This window comes from Polyergus mexicanus, unplaced genomic scaffold (assembly GCF_030449975.1).
Source record: "Polyergus mexicanus isolate NDT 795.1 unplaced genomic scaffold, iyPolMexi1.0 SCAF_8, whole genome shotgun sequence".
In the NCBI taxonomy this organism is placed as follows: Eukaryota; Metazoa; Arthropoda; class Insecta; order Hymenoptera; family Formicidae; genus Polyergus; species Polyergus mexicanus.
The window spans coordinates 2,610,085-2,633,345 of record NW_027223328.1 but is presented as its reverse complement, the minus strand read 5'-3'; the positions used below and the strand labels follow the sequence as shown (position 1 = coordinate 2,633,345).

Here is a 23,261-nt window from a genome sequence, read left to right as displayed (position 1 = left end):
CATGCCAAAAAAAAAAAAAAACGTCGTTATCCCTTCTTAATAAATGCATCTCTCGACGCGTTAAAATGCAGCTATTAATACTTAATAAATCATGAAGAAAGCCATGAAAATCGGGCTCATTTCGCGTTTGTTGCGCGAATAATATTTATCTAGAAAGAAACGTTCGATACTTCTCGCGATCGCAAACATACGAAATTTCCAATTTTCGCCGTATAAAAGAATTTCGAACGACGGATATCGCCCCGTTTGTGTAATTACAATTTATTTAAAACCGTACTCGCGTTTAAAAAAAATCGAAGGACAGAGCGGCCGATACACGAGTAACATCCTTGTCGGATTCTTCCAGAATCCAGAAGTCTTAGCGAAGCAATATACTCTCTTGCCTGTTACAATTTATTTACATAATTCGACACGCTCTCTCGCACACGCACTCTCACGCACAATTTGCTAAAAAAACGATCATAATGACAAAAACTATGTATAATATTTATATATAATATTGTAGAAAAACGAGGGAGGGTGGGGGAAGAGGAGAGGGAAAACCATTAGAAAAACAACGATTTTACTGTACACCGAGATCTGTTGGCCAACACGTTTCCATCGATCGTCGACGATCTCGATTAGCGTATCTTGCATATAAAGAAATGAAAGAAGCAAAAATATATTTTTTGAACACAATTTAGCTATATTAAAAATGATGGCGAATTGTATCCTTTGCGATTTATTTAAAGTCTCGCGGGAGTGAAAATTTCAAAGTTTTGTACAGCTTGTCACAAAACTATGTTAGAATTCTACGAATATAAAAATGTAGTAGCTTTGAAATCCATAGTATTATAAATACCCCAAGCTCTCGCTCCTGTCTTCGAGGAATAGGAAATTCGTGTCTTGGAGACTCATAATCCCGAGGTCGTACACGTGGATCAGGTGCAAACGTATCGGCGTCTTAAAAATAATACCGTGACTCTAGGAACTATCCGCCTTGCCATGGACCACCGTCGGGATATCTGCCGCTGACGACACGAGACCCTCCTTGGCATCCAGCGCACAGTCTTCGAGGAGATCCTCGCGAATCATCACCCGCGCACTTTACGTTTTCGCTCTCTCGCGCGCTCCGAAGGGATCCGCATCACGCGACCGCTCTCCGAACAAGGCACTTTCAGTCTATCGGATGAGGAATCGCCAAGAACGCGGCGACGACAATTGACGACGATTGATGAGGGCAACGACGATGATTATCGGAATTGATCAGAAGAAGAGCATCGCGGGACGTTGTCTCGCAGGGGGCCCTCAACGGCGTCGTCCACGTCGTTCCCGTCAACCCGTCCGACTCGTAGATGGACTATGAGCAGCCGCACTTTTCCACTACCATGCCCGGCAGTCGCGAGAACACGATCTGATACTCGTTGTCGAAGTACAGCATCGTGATCTCGGACAGTTTCCTAGGCGCGCAGCATGGCCCGGTATTGTTCGGCGGTTCCGCCAAACTGACAATGTGCGTGTTGGGATAGGCCGGAAGAAAAGCCATTGGACAGTCACCCGAGCAGTAATTGGCATCGTATCTGCGACACAAACATTTACGGTATCGATTGTTAATATCAAATTTACCAGCGCATCATTTATTGGTAAGAGACTGATTTTAACTTTTCGAGCCTTATTTTTTTACTAATTTTAGAAACAAATTATTTTAAAGCTGAAATAATCTCTTGATAAAATCTATCTTAGGGAGGTTTCTTTTTCATCTTGAAAACAAATATATCGGTAGTGTAGATACATGTATTACAGTATAAAATTTATTGTATATATATATATATATATTTATTTATTTATTTATTAAAATATATGTCAAACTAATCGCAAACTATGTGAAACTAGTGCAGATTTTAATTAAAAGTTTGATTGTTTAAAGATTATGCGAATAGATACATTTATTGCTTTGTATTCTACGATAAGTGTCGTTAATGTCATATGTCATCGTAACAAATTAGCTCGAAATATACATATGTGTGAGCGCAAATAATGCATAGGAGATATTTTTAGATCGAACGTGCGTAATAACAGTTTAGCATTGTTGATATAAAGATTGTTCGTGCCAGGAAGAAAGTTACAGTTTCTGCATTGATGCCGGAGTTTGACTCAAATATTTTTCTTTCATCGGAGAAGTCTGCACGAGTACGTGCTTAACTAACGACGCATTAATCCTTTCGCGAATCAGAATATATATGTATATATTCTCGTGAAAATATACGTTTTAGAACTAAACGGGCTTAAAATATATCGAGCTAATAATTCAAATGAAGCAGTTGACTATCATTTCCGATATATAAGAAAGATAAAAATGGAATGAGAGAGACTTCTGATAAAATGTATTTTGTGCATTTATCGTTAAATTTGATTGTCTGACTTGATTTTCATATAAAATAAATAATGAATATATTTAAAATGTAGCTCGAAAATTGCGAAAAAATAACGACGATAAATAAATAGAATTTATAATTGATCGATGCAAACCGGCTTTTTATAGATTAAAGAATCTTGATAAAAAAAAAAAAAAAAAAAAAAAAAAAAATATCATGCACTCACTTCTTGGGTGCGATTATCCAGTCCCATCCGAATTTTTCAAAGTCCACGGTGAGCTTATACCGACAGCACCTAGTCTCCTGGCTGGCCTCGTCGCAGTTGAGTCCCACGTTTCTCTTGATCCTGGAGCTTCTTCGCGAATCGAGTTCCTGCATCTGCACCTCGAGATACGGCGCGTACTCGGCGCCGGGATTGGTCTCGACCAATCGGGCCGAGTTCCTGCGATGATTCCCGCCGGGTCCGGTGATCTTCAAGGCTACACCGAGATTGTCCCGGGGATGTTTGAACCATTCGGCCACCATTCGTCTAAGCTCGATCGTGATCCAACCACCCCGTCGTCCGAACGGCCGAGGGTGCTTCGTGGTGAGAGGTGGACCCAGCAGGGGCCCACCAGTCTCAGTCGCACCTCGAAGAATCCTCTGCAACGTGATCGTCACCGGACCAGCATCCTGCCTTTCCAGATCGATCGACTCGCCGAGCTCCGCGGCTTCTTGATTTCCCCATATCCACAGGGACAATTCTGCTCTGGTGACGCGATGCTGAACGACTTTATCGGAGAATTTGAAGTATAGCACGTCTAAGCTGCCCTTTGAGTGCCTTAACCTTTGATCTAAAAAAGAAAAAAAAAATATATATATATATACACATATATTTATTTGTGCATGTATAAAGCAACTATATTAATAACTATTTAATATGTAAGAAAGAGATATAAAGTTTTAAATTTCACACTAATTCATACGATTGAAGGAACATGCTTTAAAGTTCTCTTTTTTACGAGATTGAAAATAACAATACCGATTACATAAAATTTCTAATTGCACACATGACACTCAGATATTCATTTTTAACGCCTTTTCTCTAAATATTCTAATTCTCAATCGAGTACGATTATTTAATGCTGCGTAGTGTAAATGCATTAGGGTATAATTCGCGTCAACAATTATGTTGGAAAATTCCAAATAGGAGATATAATGTCTCGTTGTGATAGTCTTGTTGATGCGCCACACACGCCAGTGGTGATAAAGTGTCGTTTCTTTTTCTCTCTCAACAGTCCGTACGCGAATGCGTCTTTTCGGGAGTAATTTTTTTTTAAATATTTTTCTATATATATTTTTTTTTTTTTTTAATGTAAAGTATCGGGGCCCGTATTGCATCATATATTATTTGTGAATGAAAAGATTCTCATTGCAGTCAATATACTATATGCTCGATATACTCGCTATAGTATCGCTGCATCACCATTTTGTGCTATCTACGTACATAAATATTGGATAGCATGAATGAGGTAGAATCAAAAATAAAACATATGGAAAGATATTTATTGATTCTCGCTAACGTGTAAACAAAGATATATACTTACAGCGAACTTGATACGTTTTGAATATAAATACAATTTTCGATCGAATTTAAGTGCATCGCTATCAGTCTGGCGTAAAAGATATTCGAGTGGCTGTGTTTTTTATACACATTTACTGATTTAAAATTCAAGAATATGCATCTTGGCATATTTCTGCGATGGTTAGAAAATAGTTTCAAATCGGATATATGCTACGTTGGAACTTCTTCTTTTTTTTCAACTCCTAGCAAGATAAAGATGTCAAAATACATTTGCATTCGCGAATGTATCACGTATCACGTTGATATCAAAGATCGCTACATAGTACAAGCTACATTACAACAGATTAAGTTTCCGTAGAGGTTATCGGGGAATAGAAAATGAACGCGATAATCATTTACGTATCGGAGCTATTCCAAGTGTATTAAAGTGCATAGTTGAGATTCAAAAATGCTTTATTTCTTTTTTATTATTTTACGATGACACGATCAGTAAACGCGAGGAAAAGTTCATAAAAACAATATAGATAGACAGAAGAAGCATGAATGGATGATTTGCATCGATCATTGTGTTACATTGCGGAAATTGCCTTAATTGTGACGCGCGCGAATAATTATTTCTAATTGACTGATAACCAGACGAAAGCATCGGCGATAAAGTAGCGTTATTAGAAAACACTGTTTCACATTGCGCGAATACAAAAGTTAATTGACGCGTGATAACACGTTTTCTATGATCGGCTTTATAACGGCGACGTAATGTCGTCTATCCCGCACGATATGATCTTTTTACGAATGAAAAAGCTCATAAATTACATGTAATAATCTCATACGCGTAATCTAGCCTGTGTGCAATATATAAGAGCGTATTTCTTAAAATAAGTTTATCGGAGCTGCGAGAAACTTCCTTCGCCGATATTTTCCCCGACCGATCGAATGAGACATAGATTTTATGCTTCTTTTTTTGATTGCCAACGATAGCAACTTAATAGCGTTGTGAAACGCGTTTCCTTGAAAATGATAATTTCGTTAACGACTTGAAATTTCCTATGTTACATTATCAGCGCGATACACTTGCAGAAAAATAAAAATTGCGTTATCCGCAATTAATTATCCGTGTTGTTCTCTTTGCCGGACGATGATATCGCGAACGCATCTTCAGAATCGCATGCAGTTCGCGAATCAGTTCACATAATCATTGACACGAGGCAGTCAAGAAGGAATCTCTTTCGGATTGTACTCTTCCTACGATTATATTTATATATATATATAAATATTCGAAGAGATAAAACATACAAAAAATTTCTATATAAATAAGATGGAATTTCATAATTTAATTTGCCTCAATTCCACTAAAGATAGAATATCACTCCAAGTATTTATCCTGTAAGTATTTTTTCGCTCTGCATTAATTCATAGAAAATAATCAATGTAATTAATTCATAAAAAGATCAACTTTTTTGTGGTTTCTTCCGCGCTCATTCGATGTTACATAAAAAGTATGGCCGATTTTCAAAATATGAGAATTCGTTAATTTAAAAACTTCTTCCCTCGTGCTACCGCGGCGTACGTCGCGGCGTCGTAAAAAAAAAAAAAAAAAAAACTTTGCAAATACCCGCGCAGGATTTCCTCGGCAATTGTAATACCGGCGATCGAGGAATCGGCAATAAATCAGCGAGAGAGAACTCAGCTGGTCGTCGTTTCTTGCCGATCGCGTGAGCGCGCGGTGACACGCACGTGCGTCCGACATTTACCCCGATGACCGACGTTAAACCCGATCTTGGATCTCTCTCTTGGAGAGCGATCGATCGATCAGCGACGGAAACGCGAATAAAAATGGGAGGGGGGGGGGAAGGAGAGGAGGGAGGAGAAGAAAGAAAGAAGCGGCGCGACAGCAGGCAGATTTATATACATAGGTAAGAGACTCTATTCAGGTCATCGCTCGGTAAGACGACCGTTTCCACGAAGGGTAGAGTCACCTCAAATCGTACCGTTATACGAGAGCTGAACGACGTTTTTCTCCCGATCGATCAATCAATGTGCTCTCAACGCGTATCGATACGCAATTTTGTGCGCATCTTCTAAGTCGGCCGCGCTCGTCCTGGTATTCGACTGGTTCCCTCGATCGCCGGTCGTCGATCGTTGTAAGAAATTTTCCATGAAACTTATGAATCGCGGACAGCCTTTTCCGAGATAGGGGACACGACGCAATTCGAAGAAGATTTAGAAGGAAACGGTTTTAGACGATCTTATATTGAGAGAATCGATCGAATCATATGTACGAAGAAAATGAAATTTTTTTTCAATTCTCTAAAAGTATTAAATATTTTTATATATGTGCTTACAGAGACAATATATTTATAATACATACGCAAATAATGTCTCATGATAATTTACCTAATTGTTAATAAGAGTTAATTGCTCAGTAAATTAATATAGTTTTACTTTCAAATTAATTTATCCATTATTATAAAAATATAATTGAAATATTTGAATGTGTGTCGTGTCTATTTGTTAAAAATTTTATATTAAATTTATTAATTATTCTACATGCAGTATTTTAAACTTGTTATTACTTTACTTTGTTATTGTATTCATTTTTGTTTATATCTGATAAATGATATTTATTTAAAGATATATATAAAAGCGATACTCATGAAAGAAAAGAGAAGATAAATAGATTCTTTTCGCGGGACATTTATATTCATTTACACTGTAACAGCAAAGTATTTTTCGAATGGAATGTCGCCGATGTCTTTTATTATTCGATATACGAGCTGCACGAGCTGGGGGACACGCGGCTTCGACTTTCCTCAATTTTGCATGAAAATTCGACGAAATTGCGTGACGTTTCTCGCGCGCGCGTGGTTTATTTTCGTCAACGTTTTATGAGAATAATCGCGACGGATGCCGCGATTAACCTTGCGCCGAGTGGCTCTCCGCGTTTTCGAGCACATTCGAATAATTCGATTATCGTTTCTTCTCCCCCCCTCTCCCCCTCCCCTCTCGCGTTCTACCCTCGTCTCGCTTTTATTCGCCGTCACTGTCACTGTCACCCGTCAGCTGTCTCGTCTTGTGCAACGATCGTCTGACGCTCGCGCAGACTCGCATCTACCATCTATCCGTAGACGTGTACACGATGCCACCGTCTACCCGTCACGCCGTCTACCTCGGGAACTAATTATTATTAATCACGTTAACTTTACGATTACGGGACGTATCCTCCCCGCCGCGTCCTTCGCGTTTTACGCGGTTGAAAGTTGGCGAGAGAAAGTTTGACAGTCGAAAACCTTTTACGTATTGACTCGCGGTTGATATTCACGACTGGTATAATCCGCTCAGCCGATTCCATGTCAATCATTCGCTGTGGACGTGAATCATAAATTAATGAATTCTCAAGCTTATATTTGGCTGAAAAGTAAAAGCTAAATAATAGTAATATTGTATAATCGGAGTATTTTTGAAGAGAAAGAGCGATATGCAATCGTCCCGGTCACGATGATTATTTAATAAAGTGTCAAACAATACGTCCTCCCCAATTAATACGTCTCGGATTTAGATTACGTTATCGAAAATTTTATCGCAAGAAACTTACGGCAGAGTTTCCCCAAGTCTTTCGTATAATTTTCATTTTGCCATATAATTCGCAGAAACTTTGCAGAAATTTCAAAAGCGAGAACTAAGCTCATGAAGTTTTCAAGTCATTTTATATCATCATTTTCATTAAAATCTTTCTTATATACGCGTTTATTATTTGTTCCTAAAAAAAAAAAAAAAAAAAAAGCAATATTTAAGATAGAAAAAAATGTGCAAGCGCGCGACGAAATGAAATGAGAAAGGGGACAGATAATGGGGCTGTTTTCACATCGAGAACATCCGATCGTTCAAAGTGTACGAGAACATGCGCGACGATTTGTCGCGTGATATTTTTAAACGTCGTCGCCGCCCTTACGTTAGCGACGTAGCCGGAGAAGAACGAAAGAAGAAGCGGCCGATATCGTCGAAAAGTGCATCTCTCGGGGATGCGTCCAGGCGGGGATGAGGAGGAAGATTATGCGTCGTGGATGGGAGGAGGTCGTTTCGTATCAATTATTTCTTCGCTTTATTTATAGGCAGGGCCACGACACCGCGGCGATATCATCATTGTTTTCCATGATTTCCACTCATCGTTCCAACAGGGCTCTCCTGTCTCGTCTTCCCGTTTATTCTACGCGATTCTACGACGCGACTCGCGTCGGCAAAAGTGCGATTCATTTCCGCGACTCGACGACTATATAATGCGGATAGGCCGATAGACGCTAAATGAGCGATAAGTAATTAGTAGTAAGTAATTTAGTAAATAATTTAGTAAATAATAATAATTGATTATTCCGTCTAAAATATTCGCTTTGCGTATCGTACGCTGTTTTCGTCAATTGACTACAGACATATTAGAAGAATATATATACGAGAAGAACGCTGCGACTTTATTTATCGCCAAAGATTCGAGCTGTATATCAAGCGGCGGCGACAGAAAGTCTTTCTACGTTTGTTCTGTCATGTGCAATGCGAGTGATCTCCGCGCGCGTTCGTTAAAATCTATATTTATCCTAAGCGCTGAAGCTGTACTTAGTGCTTTGGCTTTATTGTTTTCATCCCGCGCTCATCCTTCTTTTTGTCGTTTACCTTTCCCACCCCTGCCTGCAACTGCCGACAGCTATCACATTTATGGCATGCATTTATTTGTGTCTGCGCGACACGCGCATCGGTTTGAAAATTCGCGTCTCGTTTTGTCACGCAATTCCAAACGTGTAATTCTGAAACGTGAAAATTTACAATACCCGAATTTACTAGACGAACGATTTTTTTAAACGTGAATATACCGTAGAGGACGAATATAAAGATGAATAAGCTATGCTGTGAACCTGGTGTATTAATTTCCAGTTTAAAAATAATAAATAAAGAAATGAAAATTATTTTTTAACTCTACACAATAGAGTATACATACGTGATATTATATAGGAAAATTAGACAGGATCGTAATAGAGAAATTATACTTTAAGCATCTTCGATTTTATTCGTTATAATTATTTACAGATTTCATTAAAAATATCCCGTTGATTCGGCAAATAATTAAATTTTATCGCACCGCGATTATCTCGCCCTTATTGTTCTTTGAAGAAACACGCGATGAATTAAAAATCTTTCTACGTCAATCGAATATCAAAACTCGAACGACACACAGCAAAGATGCGCGTCATCCTCGCGCGACACGCGACTTTTTTGGACGAAGGGCGCTTTTCTTTTTTCGCTCGCGACTTTAAATATAGCTCGAAACCTCTCGCGCCAGACGGTCTGTAGCCTCGTCTGGACGAAAATAAGCCACCATCTTTCCCGCGTCCTGACGGTCTTTCTTTGCATTTCTTTTTTCCGGCTGATGCCTGCGTAGTGATACGCGGCTCGTTATGAACCTCCCCTTGTTCGACCTTCAAGCACGAAGACAAGCAACAGGAAGAAACGGAAAGGGATCGGCGGAAGGTAGAGTCGCGCGAGGATGCAAAAGTAGCATAGCTTCGGCCTTGAGACGAAAAATACAATATGGTCGCAAACTTCTCTCTCTCTCTCTCTCTCTCTCTCTCTCTCTCTCTCTCTCTTGCAGGGTTTTAATCCTCTATTGCACAAGCTTCTCAATTGAAGATCAATCTTTTACATCGAGAAAAGTGTGTATATATCAACATCACAATCGTCGCAGATATTATTTTGCTACAAGAGAAAGAGAGAGAGAGAGAGAGAGAGAGAGAGAGAGAGAGGAGAGGGGAGAGAATATCGAAGAAAGTACGCATATATTAAGTACAAAAAAATTACACATAAAATACTAAATATAATTTTTATAACGCGCGCACTCTTGCCCTTTAATTGACTTAATTTGACGATAGGATTGATTGCGTCGAAAAGAAAGGGTTTTTGCGAAGGAGACGTCGACTTACACGTCCAATGTAAATTAAACAGCCGAGAGGAGGGCTTTGCGTGTGTCTAGACGAAAACGTCTGTCTCTACGCACACCTACCCGATCGCCAGGAGCGTTGAACCCCGAAATTAATGTTGTAACGCAATGTCGTATCTCCGTCCCGTCTCATCCCCATCCCCTATACCGTCTCGTTGCGCCTAAAGCCGCTCGATAACGTGCCCTCTCACTTCGTCTTGGGAATACCTAATTGCGCTAATGATCCTGCGAGCCCACGTAGGGCGCGGGGGTGAACGACCCTTCCCGCGATTTGTCGCGTGGAGAACGCATTCGCGTTCGATAGAAGCCTCAAGTTCATTGCGATATCGGCTGCGATTCGCTTAGAGACGTAACATACGGTCTTGTGCGACAAAATTTTGCCATCAAATTTCTAGAAATTAATCCGCATCGAAACTTATCTGATCTTAATGCTGGCAGATATATTCAAATATAAGCAAAATCTTATCGTATCTATAAATTTATACAATCTCTTTTTAAATAAAAATATTATATTTCAATTTTACAATTAATCAATTTTTACTTCCTTAAGATACCTGGGAAAAAGAATGCTAATATACAAAACTCGAGTGCTAAAATTTGAGAACGTTTATTAAAAAAAAAATAAATAAATAAATAAATAAATAAATAGATAGATAAAATTCTTTTATTCTTTCGAAAATAATCATCGATTTGATCAAACTCACACTCGCGATCGTCGTTGCGCCTATCCTTTCGGCAATTTTATTCGATTTGCAACGAATCGTCTCGATTGACGCCTTTTGTTGAAAAGTTTCACCCCGTTTACACGGAAATCCGCGCGCTACGCCAGATTTATCGCGCGCGTTAAGTAATTACCGAGAATCTCGCGTTGAACACGATCGATGATAAATTCTATGCAATTCCCGCCGCGGGGGAAAGTAAGGGGGAGGGGGAAGGGGAGAGGGGGTGCGTTCGCTATACCTATCTACAAGTACTTATCGTTTTTTTTTCCGGTGGCGAAGCGAACGCGCTCGCTCGCTCGCAACGCACCCCGTAAAACACGATCCTCCGAGGGATCACCTCTTCCGGGGGCGACCGGCGCACCGGGGCGAGACCGGACGTAAAAACTGCCGTTTCTCTCCGAATAATTTGCATCGCGTGACGCGGCTCGGCTTGCAATTGCGCGCGACTGCACTTCGACAGTATAACAGCGTAACTCGATAAAATTCGTATTTGGGTCACGCGTCCTGGTTCCCTCTCTCTTTCTCTCTCTCTCTCTCTCTCTCTCTCTCTCTCTCGCCCCTTGTATTCTTCCTCTCTTTCGCTCTTGGTCTGTTTCTAGCTACTTCTTTTCCCTCGAAAGGGTCTGCCTACGCGGCTCGCGTGCGTTTATGCATCCGCGTCCCCTTCTTGTAGAGGGAGGAGGCCTGCCAATGCGCTAAGGGGCGGGAAAGATGGAAGGAAACGTCTGTACTTGCACCCCGATTGTTTTTTTCTTGTTCGTGTCGAAGCAAATCTGTCGGATAACAAAAGTTCTCACGGGCAGAAAATCGTATACGATTATTCCGATTACTGTTAAAACAATTAGAATTTCCGCGCATTTCCTCGAATTAAGTTAATTCTCGAAAATATGCGCTCAAACATATGCTATCTATGACAGAGATTTAAGTAAAGAGAAATATTTTTAATCATAAAAAATCACTTTCGCGATTGATACGAGAACAATAAAATACACACGATGAATTTAAATATTAATATAAAGCATCTTAAGCATTTATTATATTCAGTATCGATATAGTTAGGGAAGTAGAAATTTATTAAATATTAGATATTCAACATATGTCAAAATTTTTCTTTACGAAAATAAAAGACAATATAATTATACATTTTAGATCACACTTATTCTATCGTTGATTTAATGTTGCATAATATCTCGATAACATTTCCAAATTGAATCAAATTTTGCACGCGGATACAGAAAAAGATTTGTCTTATTTCGATTGTTATGTTTTAATCGTTGTGACAACACAAATCATTTTCGTACATTATCGAGATAGAAACTCATCAAAATTATCGGTTTCTAAGTGTATTGAAGGTCTCCGGAGTAATATTAGACGATCTATATTTACATCAATATTCCGAAACGAAAAAAGTCAAACCGCAAATCAAATGAAAACACAACGCTTGTGTCTGCGAACATGTTGATCGCAGTTAATGTCTAGTCTCTCGTTGTTTACCGGATATACATCTATTTCAGATTAGCTAATTTTATCGAGATAAATTGATTTAAGAATAATATAGAATGGCAATTGAGGGATAACAAGAGGATAGCTAATTATATAAATAGTAAAGCGAACTCAGTTAATACGATATTAAGAATGCATTGTAACTTTCTGCCTATTTTCTAGAGCTCTATTAAAGCATTTGCTTTTGCACAGTAGATCTTTTAGAATAATACCATGGTACATATAAAGCTATGTATTTAATTTAAAAAAACAGCTTGTGTAAGTAAGATTTCACATAATCTTTTATACATATTTTATCAAACTTTTACGACAGATAAAATATCACGGAATTATAAGATCATATTTTTCTTCTGGGTTGTGTTAAAAGTTTTTATAGAAATAGATGTAAATTATAAAAGAATTAATGTAGAAATTTATTTTATTAGAAAATGTATATTTCCAGTTTTAATGTAAAAAGAAGTTTAAAAAAATGTAATGTTTTTTTTAAATATATATATATTATGCATGTGTGTGTAATTATGCAATAAAAGATTGCGTCACATCGATATAACATTAATAATATTAACATAATCCGTGGAAATTTTCTGCGATAGCGGATATGTATTATAAAAATATTCAGAAAAAAAATATTTTTAAAGATCGCGCCCACTCGTTTGCAATGTTTTAAATAATTTTTAATTATGGCAACGGTCGTGCCCTCGATTAATTATCGAAATGCGAGCGCCTTATTACATACCCAAATAAAAATAAAAATAGAAAATACAATGATGATGATAAGCCCGGCGAGTTTATAAAAATGTTTTATATCGTGCTATATATATCGCTATTGATAATTACAATAAAAAGCCGCAAACTTGATTTTGAGTCCACGTGGAGAATTATTGGAACAATCCAGACGCATAAATATAAATAAATGGATATGTATTATCTCCCATACAGCTACAGTGTTGTAACAACACTACAGCAACATTACAACATTGTAGCAACATTGCGGAAATGTTGCAAATGTTGCTGCAATGTTCTGTGGTGTATAGGTTTATATATTATATACATCCTTATAATTAAACAATACACGATCACATGGAATTAGGTTTTTAATATTATTAAATTTTTTTGCTCACTAAACTTAAACATAGAAGAAAAATTTACGATTGACATTATATGTTATGCTATAACATGCAAATTAATTATTATTATATTTCTATTCTTTCTCTGTAACAAATCGATTTTCGGGGTCGTAATATGTCGATAATAAATATCAAAAAAATATTAAATTGCGTTTATGTAAACAACTTATATAAAACGGAACAAAAATTTTCTTACATAACTCGATAACGCAATTTTAGCGAATATGCGAATTAAACGGGTGGACAATAATTATTGTATATTGTTGAACATCTATTCAAATATTTAGATCAAATTTTATTCTATACGATCCTTTTTTTATAATTAACTTCCGCTACATATTGCCCTCTTCGAGTTTCAAGTCGCGCCGACCGCTTTGAATAATCATCGCTCCAGCTGACTAGAATAAATTGCTGTCCTAGAGAGTAGCTCCGGGGCGCTACGTCATGGACTAGGTTCTGTCTCAACATAATGTGGTCTTAACAGCCAGTCATATACAGACAGCTTTAACGCGATAATGGGAGATGGGCCTGACCTAGGCTGTGCACCAGCCATGACCTTCATTGGAGGCCGGTTTCTCGTTTGCACACGTGCATTCGTGAGTCTTGGCGATCGTGTCTAGTATTCGAGAGAGAAAGAGTGAGAAGGGCGGGGGGAGGGAAGGGAAAAGAAAGAGGAAGAGAAACACAAAAGTCTATACTTAATATTTATATTTAATTTTAAAGAGGACACCACGAGATCGAAACAATCTTTATATTTCAAATTTATAAAGAGAGTTCATATATATATATTCTTGTTTCTTCTTTTATTTTTTATGTATATTTTTTATTTATATTTTATTTATATATTTTTATTTTATTAGAATTTTAATATTAGAAATATTAAGAGAATTTGTTATCAATAATACATTTCAAAAAAATAATTTTGATTTTTTTTTGTAAAATAAATTAGTAGTTATTATATTTGTTTAATCTAAGATGATCAGTACATACGCTTACGAATTACCTCTTATATTGATTAAAGTTTTTAAATTGTAACAGCAAAACGCTAATGTGTGTATTAAGCACGATCCGAGACATACCCCGTTTATTTGCAAAAAATATACAAAAGTATCATTTCAATTTGGATAATCAATGTTATGTGGTGATCATTTTTAATAAAGATTTCGGAAAAAAATCTGTTGCTGCTAATTATATGATGACGAAATCTAAATATTAATTTCATCTACACAGGACGATATATTTGTCATTTTTTTACGCGTTTAATTGTATCGTATTCCCTATCGTATCATTTTAATATGCGTTGGCGATATAGGCGAGAAAAACATTCGAATGAAAGTTAATCAATCACGTCTGCAGCGACTATCGTGCGCGGCAATATTTCCTATACAGGAATAATTTTGGTCAACGTCATCGGGGTTACGGGACGGTAACCACAAAGATACAGCTCAGTCTTATATCATAATAAATTCTTCAGTCTGTGGTTTGTTGTATAAGATTTTAATATTAAATTGTGTAATAGATTCCAGAGAAAATTGCACACAAAATTTTTTTTGAAAATTTAAGAAAAATTTTTAAAAACTTTTTTCTCTCTTAATAAAAATATTGATTTAAATTTCAAAGGAATATATAATAAAAGCGCTGTTTCTCTTTTCTCTCTTTTCCTGCAATTAGTGAAAACACTTCTCCAATTATTACGACTTCTCAGATTGCCCTAAAGTGTTGATTCGCGCTAGTCATCGATAAACAAACATTTATCGATACATCATGTATTGCACGGCATACATACGTGCACATATATATGCGTATGTATGTGTGTGTATCTACAATCTTATCGAGTTGCAACAAGAGGCATTCAAGATGATTTGATTTTTTGTAAATGTTCGGCAAAAAATTGCTGGTTGTTTCGCCGAAGGAGATATCAAAATATAAAAAGAATAATAGAAAATTGTAGAAAACCGAAGCGGATAAAAAAATCGATGACAAAAAAAAATTGCGAAGGGAAGCATAATAAAAAAAGCTGATCTAAAGGAGGCATACGCGTTTTCGGAAGGAGAACAAGAAAAAGAAATCATGTCATCAAACATTAAGCATAGGATAAATAATTATTAAAAAAAAAAATAAAAGATAAAAGAAGGAAAAGATTAACGACGAAAGTTGAATAAAACAGCGATAGACGAGAGAAAGTGCAGCGAATGCGACACACAAAAATAATAAACGATACGCAAATGCATGAAAACAAGAAGAAATAGAGATATGAAAATTTAAGATTAAAATAACACAAATAAAACAATTTATGTACACGCACAGATATACAAGCGATTTTTGCAAGGTTTCAAAACAATGATATATAATTAGATACAAAAGTTAGATGCGACAAAAGTTAGATGCAGATAGCGATAAATTTCATAAGAATATTCATATATGACTCTCGATCTCGCCAGTACACAAGCCGTTAACGACTTTGGGATTTAATAGAAAATAATTGAAATAAAAAATATTCTCTATAACTTTCCTTAAATTGTTGTCGGATAATTGATAAAAAGAACTAATTTAGCGCGCTTATATATCAAAAAATATAAAAGTTCTAATATATTTCGTAAATAAAAAAAAATGTAGAAGATAAAATGTAAGAAGATTAGACGGAGCATATCGTCATTTCAAAACAAGACGCGGATTAATAGAATCGCAAAGTGACGGAAAAACTCGGCGAGACTCGCGAAGAAAGGAAATTCGCACGAACGAATTTTCAAATATCGTTCCCTGCAACGGGACCGAGATGCTCGAACAGAAGAGACCAAGAGGTCGTTGCTGATAACCCGTCGCGAATATGATACCGGTCAGTCATTCTTTTTTTTAGCACTCTTTCGATGCTATTTTCTATTCAAGTTTGACAGCGGCCGATATCGAAATTTAATTGTTGTTGGATATAGTATATACGCGTTTTACGCACGGTACTTGGATACCGTACGTAAAATGCATCGTATTATCCAGTTTAATATATATATTTTTTCGTTAAATCGTTCCGGTTATTAATCTCATCGATAATGCCAGACAGTGGCGTAACTTTCGAACTCTCGCTCGCTCTTCGTCACGCTTGTTATCTGCATAATACTAAATATATACGAGCTTATTTTCAATCGTTGCAATGGCAAGATCAGATTCAGAAAGCAAACGACATTGATTGACACACTTTAACATGCGGCGGAAGATACGACGGCGCTTAGTAAGAGTAGATTGTCGTGTTAATTATAAATTCATAATCTAAACTATTTATAAATAAATGTGATTTACCAACAAAAGGCCACATACAATATATAAGATGTATCAATTATTTTAATAAATTATTAATAATATTATATAATAAAGAAATACTAGTATAACAATTTTTCATCGATAATTATTTGAATTTTAATGATACGGCACTCGTGCTTAATTATAAATAAATTCTCCAACTTATATTCGCCTCTCTGTAATTTATCTTCAATGTAAACCGAGATAGTAATACCATATACATAGAAGCAACAGCCTCCTCGAGCAATCATAATTAAGTCACCTATCCGATGCGACGGTAATGTGCAATGTGAAATCGTTGCAAAAATTTTGATCTTGGACTGTCTCACCTATTCCGATCGCAGTACTGGAAAATAAAGCTATAATTGGCGCGATAATAATAAGCGGCAACGCTTATATCGGAATGCCAAAGTGTCCGTAATCACGCGATACGCGATAATCATGCATAATATGGTAGTCAATGCGCCGGTAGACTCTGTCAAATTCGCCGTCGTTGATGTAAATGCGCGCGGAAGGCGCACAAAAATTACGCTAATAAAATTCAAATTTCGAGCCCCATAACCAAGGACCGATCGTTCTCTCGCCGAGCTCCTAAGCAGGTCGTTGATCTTATTTTGTTTATTTATTTATTTATTTTTTTGCGAACACACGAAGGCCCTAATAGCGAGTTGCGGTCCTACCGCCATTATTACGTGTTTAGCGGCAAGTGGCTCGAAGGCACTTTCGCCCGAGGGACTCGTGCGGCGACGGACCGTGTTTGGAGCTTCTTCTTCTCCTTAACAAGTGTATATTATACATGGAATATATACGGGGTGTCCCCGAAAACACGCAATGTTCTTAAGCTTTTACTAGTCGTCGAGAGTGAGGCCTATGAATTTTAATATTTCCAAATCTTTTTAATACAGTACACTATGCAGACATATTCTTTGATAAATTATTTGTATGCTGTCTAATTTTTCTATTAAAATTGTGATCAACAAAATTTATATTATTACAGAAGATATATCTGGATTAATTAAAAATAAAAATATTTATTGTTGTGTTACAATTATGATCAATAATAGTTTCCGATTCAATTCTTGTCTAGAAGAACTATAAAAAAACTGTCGAAAGATTCAAAATGTACGAATTCTGAGACACCTAGTGTAAGGTATTATATATATAGGGATTAAGGGGAGAGAGAGATCCGAGCCTCGATAAGGTCTATTATCGCCTTACGAAAACTCTCAAAGCGACAAAGTGAGATCAAATTTTAAATCAAAGTTGTTAAAAGATGCAAATCGAAGAAAGCTTAAAATCACACTATTGACAATTAAAGAATTCAATTTTAGTAGGTATTAATCATAGATGCATTTTTATATATAATGAACTTAGAATAACGCGTCATATTAATAAAACTAAATTGATATAACAGTTTTAGAGAGCAAATTATTCGATTATAGAAATTCTATAAAGTAGAAAAATGAAAAAAAAAAATTTCTAAGTTCTAATCTTTAAAATTAATCAAATAAATTTTATAGAAATGTTAAATACTCATCTCGCTATTCGTTTCGATTGTTATATACGAAAAGATATCAAAATGAGAAACTTAAAAATTTTTATTTGGTACTAAAATATGTTACGAAATTACATTATTTTTTATACCGCGTTTGACGTTATGTCACAAAATTAAATGATACCATGACAAAAAATAAAAAAAAGTATATCGAAGAGAAAATATTTAAAATATTCAAAAAAAAAAAAAAATTGAATATTTAATTTTACAAAAGATTTGTCTTAATCAATTTTAATTCATTCATATTTCACAAAGATTTACCAAGTTTTCTTTGTTCTGAAAATTTGCTTGCAGCATGTATGCGAATTGTCGAATAAATCATAAAACATATACATATATCCAATATGTAAAAGAGCCAGTTATATAATTATTACTTCGGTATTACATACAAAGATATAAAACTATATATTACTATTTATATATATATATATACAAGGTATATCTGAAATGATGCACTAAACTTTAGGAGCGTATTCTAGAGGTCAAAATAAGACTTTTTTTTATGAATATGGGTCCGCAAACGAATCCCTCTCCGAGGGCTTGGCAAATTAATGTTTTCATAATATATATACGTTTTTATTTTTTCATTTTAGTGGCTTACTTTTCATAATTTACTGGGCTATACCAAATTTCAACCTTCTGCTATTTTTTTCCTGAAATACAGCCAATTTTTAATTTTTTCCCCAAACTTTAGGGACCTTTAGCTCGGAGGAGGGTTCATTTGCGGACCCATGTTCATAGGAAAAAAAAGTCTTATTTTGACCTCTAGAATATGCTCCTAAAGTTTAATGCATCGTTTCAGATACACCCTGTATATATATATATATATATATATATATATATATATATATATATATATATATATATATATATATATATAGAGTTACATGATCCTTATCAACGGCAATGATACGATGCAATTCAGTATATGTACAATGTAGCCATGTATATACGCCGGAGAGATCGCCGAGAATCATTGAAGTTAATTTACTTGAAGTTGCCAAGGAAAACATGATCGGTGTCGCATATGAAATATTATCACTCGCGGTAATTAAATTTGAGCAAAGCATGGCTAAAGATCTTATCGTAGTCTGGCGCCATGAATAACACTACCTTTTACCAAGTTATGCAACGAGTTTTTGCAACCGTATATCAAAACTGAGTATCTTATAGAAAAATGACCGCAACTCGACTTACATTGTATTTGATAATTCATTGCAAAAGATTTTTAATATCGTATACGTTACATCTTGCATATATTAATTGACTATGTAGAACATGACATTTCCGATAAATTTTAAGATTAAAATTTACTATTAATTTATTTTTAAATTTATAATTTATGATGTATATCATAAAAACTAAAATTGTATAATTAAACTAATATTTTTGCATGTAAAATTAATATATTGATGATATAATATCTAGATAGACATCTTGAAATCTTTTATCAAACTTGAGAAAAAAGTAGATCAGATAAAGAATCAATTTCGTATTAATATTTTTCTCATGGAAATAAATAAGAATAGTTTTAAAATCAAAATATCTAAAATTACATATAAATAAAAAATATAAATAATATTTTTAAAAAATATAAATTTAAAATAATAATTAAATACAACAATATATAAAATCGAAATTCAAACAAATTATATCTCGTAAAATAAAAGATTATATATTTTCCAACAAATATAAAAAAAATATATAGAATAAAATGTGAAATGATATTATATATATATGAGTTTTATTTTCTTACTATTTATTATGTATCTCTTTATCTCGGAAAATTCATGAATATTTTGTATTCCAAAGAATGTAAAAAAAAAAAAAAGAAAAAACTTACGCGGTTGCGCCAGGGCAAAGACGCTCTCCGTTTTGGCCGTGTACTCGTCAACTTCTTCGTGGTGCGTAAGACCAGGTTCGAGTGGTTGCGGCTGATCGGCCTGCATCCCGTACATGTCCATCAGTTTTGAGATCGGTGGGATCCTTGGCAGCGCTCGACCCGTCATATTGGGTGCCTGTTTGAAGCCGAGCTTGTTCAGGATCTGCTCCTTGATGGCCTCCAAACTAAGCGCGCGGATCTCTTCGTGCATCCTGCAGGCGTTGCAAGCGTTACCAGCCATCGCCAAGTGCCGAACATAAGTTCTCTCGATGCCGGGAGCTTCGAAGGCACCGAGGAGGACCAGCGAGAGTAATAGCAGCGCCCTCGTTACCATCTTGTTCAAGGTCGCCCTTGGTTGGATCAACTACGATCGGCCTTCGTCGCGACAGGAATGATCAGATGATCGATAGCATCGTCGCTCGTTCTCCTCGAATTTGTTTTGTGTTCTCTCCGAGATGAATTTTAGATTTTCTCGTAGCTTCGTCTTCTCTTTTCGACGACGGAAATTGTTGATCTTCGATCCTTATAGATCTTCTTCTCTACTTACTTGTATTTCTTCCTGCGTATCTCCGGCTTCCTTCGCGAAACGAAGTCTCTTTTCTCGTCGCAGCGCCAGCTTCTTTCTGAACTTGCGCAACCATACGTTCTCCTCTTGCAGAAACTTCCTGGTCCCCTTATCGTGGAGATCGTCAACGTGCCCTGAAGACGATGCTCCGCCGCAAGAAGGCAACCGGCCTCGATCACGATCGCGATCCGCACGATCCAGTTTCGCTTTCTTCTTTCTTACGTCGTGAAGCTATTAACTCCGTGGAGAATCTGATAAAGTTTCGATAATGAAACAAATCTCTTCGATTTATGCAGAAAATGTGATCGCATGGAAAAAATATAGCTAGATATTTTCCGAGCGGTTTGCTCCACTTTTTATGGTATTCACCAAAACCGTTCTTACGCACACCAATCACTACGACAGAGAAAGAGAGAAAGAAATTCACAAGGCACTTTAGAGTATTCGTCGAGATTTCGTGCAGTGTCCTAAATAGTCTGGAGATCATATAGCCCGGTGCATCTTTGTGACCTTCAACCCTAGCACCAGCCTGCTGTCGATTCAAGACACGCTTTACCGCGTGACCGTTCAATGACAGATATTGTTTTCTGTCAGTTCACCGGCTTTAGACATCATGGCGCGAAATCCGACCTGATTACCTCAATCTTCGACGATAGAATCTCAATCCCTCCCTATCGCGCGACTATTCGTCCTCTTTCCTGTTCACGTTACACTTCCGGTACTCTGACTCAGCCGGCACGATCGGGTATACTACTGTTGCGAGTACCAGCCTCTCGCACTAATCAACATTACCCTCGGATCTGCGAGCATTAACCATCGATATATCCAACCGGGATTCCGAAAAAAAGGTGATCGTGTGTGAGGGGCAGCGATGTGACGGACTAGTAGAACCCGATGGATCCTAAGAGCTTGCCGGCTTGTCAAGCACTGAGACAGGAGGCGCGAATTCTCACCGCATATATGTCCGAGGTGGAGGCCTTATCCTCTCTACTTCTTCTTTCTTCTTCCCCCTCCCTCCCTCTCTCTCCCTCTATCCTCACCGCTACTTTGCCATCTCCCTCCTTCGCGCGAACATCTCTCTTTCTCCGTCTCTTCTCTCCTGTAGTATCTTACGCACTCGCGTTGTAGCGACCGAACGTATATCTACACCCGCCGCCAACAAATGCCCCCCTTTCCTCCCTCTGTCCACCTCCTCCCTCGCTATTCCCCGCCGCTCCCAACCCTTTCCGTCACCGCTACCGCTACCGCTGTCGCCGTCGCCGTCGCCGTCCTCGCCGCTGCGAATGCCGCCCCCCTCTATTGCCCTCTTATAAGCCCGCGCTCTCGACCGTCGCACCCGGCGCGACCCGCCATATCCCACCGTTCCTCATGTACGAGCCTCTTCTTCGTCCCCTCTGGCCGCGTACGCCACCGCGATTTCCTCGCGAAGTACGTTAGCTTAACACGAAGGTTATTGTTAGCGTTCTTCCCTACGCGCCGGTTTACAAATCGTTGACCGACAACGCGACGGTCCGTCAAAGATCGTCACGATCGCCGAAAGGATTCACACGGGCACCGACCACCGCCGGTCATGCCACTCGTGCGTTGAAATATCACTGAGGTCCCCCTTCTTATCTTTCTCTCTCTCTCTCTCTCTCTCTCTCTCTCTCTCTCTCTCTCTCTTTTCTTCATCCCTTGTGTCAATGAGTTAAATCGACATAATGAGGGATATCGGGATCACATAGCGCGCTCCCCGATTAGTTTACGGAGAAACTGCAAAAGATCAAGGTACCCTTCGAAAAAGGGATAACTCGAATCGACCTGGGGGGAGCGCCCGTTTTAAAAACTGCATTTAGTACACACACACACACACACACACACACGATTGTAACATTTTTAATCACTCTTTTATCCATACAATTATCTATACAACTGGATATTCACTTAATTTCTGCTATTGATTTTTTTAAATTTATTTTATGTTATTTGTTGCTGTCACAAGCTACTATTATTATTACCATTGCAATTATTATTATTATTCCAGTATTGATTTAAAACTGTCATGAGTAACGTCGTATGAAAAAAAAAAGTATATGAAAATGAAAAAAGAATTCGAAAGTGCGTTCCATGTCGGTCGCTGGCCGCATGTTTTATGCATCGTCCGTTAAACGAGAAGCGATCGCATCCATCCGGTGAAATCTTTCTTGTTCCTTTTTAAGCCACGCGCGACAGATATCGGCGAGCATGCTTACTTTGTTCTACCATATAAAACTTTCAAATTTGCCTTCGGCTGCACACAATGTCGTGCGAGCGCGTGCAATTTGTGCACGATCTTGACCGCGCGCGATCGATCGATCGATCGAATCTTTTTATTCTCAACCGAAATCGAGGGCACGCAGGAGCCGGGTATAATACCGGGTCTACGGTTGTCCCATCGATGCACGATAGCGAAATATGACGGCGGAAAAGGGAAGGAGAAAAGAGAGAGGGGCGAAGGGGTTGAGAGATGAAGAGATCGGGTTCAGTAAACGCAAGATAGCTGCGTCTACCCAGGCCTGTCTACGGCATTTGAAATCCAAATAGGGCCCCAAAAAGATTCAAATCCCGCTGCGCGCAATCGAAGATGCACTACGCCGTATATTCTAAACGTTTATCTTTTTGCATTTCGCATACATCTTCCACTCGCGAGAGAAATCCAGAGATTTCGGATAGGCGCGGCCGATTGCATCGGACTCGGAT

General features: G+C 37.5%; 1 protein-coding gene across 1 annotated transcript; it reads right to left on the bottom strand.

The window, feature by feature from the left end:
- Positions 1–861: 861 nt before the first annotated feature.
- LOC138935461 (growth/differentiation factor 11) lies at positions 862–21,532 on the bottom strand. Its single transcript, XM_070300045.1, has 3 exons — positions 19,940–21,532; positions 2,581–3,187; positions 862–1,559 (listed from the first exon to the last, which is right to left on the bottom strand). Exons 1-3 carry the CDS (start codon positions 20,310–20,312, stop codon positions 1,340–1,342), a joined length of 1,200 nt encoding a protein of 399 aa, XP_070156146.1. The 5' UTR covers positions 20,313–21,532; the 3' UTR covers positions 862–1,339.
- Positions 21,533–23,261: the final 1,729 nt, after the last annotated feature.

Coding starts and splice junctions, on each gene's coding strand:
- LOC138935461 (XM_070300045.1), bottom strand. CDS start 20,312: ATGGTAACGAGGGCGCTGCTATTACTCTCGCTGGTCCTCCTCGGTGCC. Junction 3,188..19,939: donor CTTTGCCCTGGCGCAACCGC/GTAAGTTTTTTC, acceptor TTTCTTTTTTAG/ATCAAAGGTTAAGGCACTCA. Junction 1,560..2,580: donor TGGATAATCGCACCCAAGAA/GTGAGTGCATGA, acceptor TTTGTGTCGCAG/ATACGATGCCAATTACTGCT.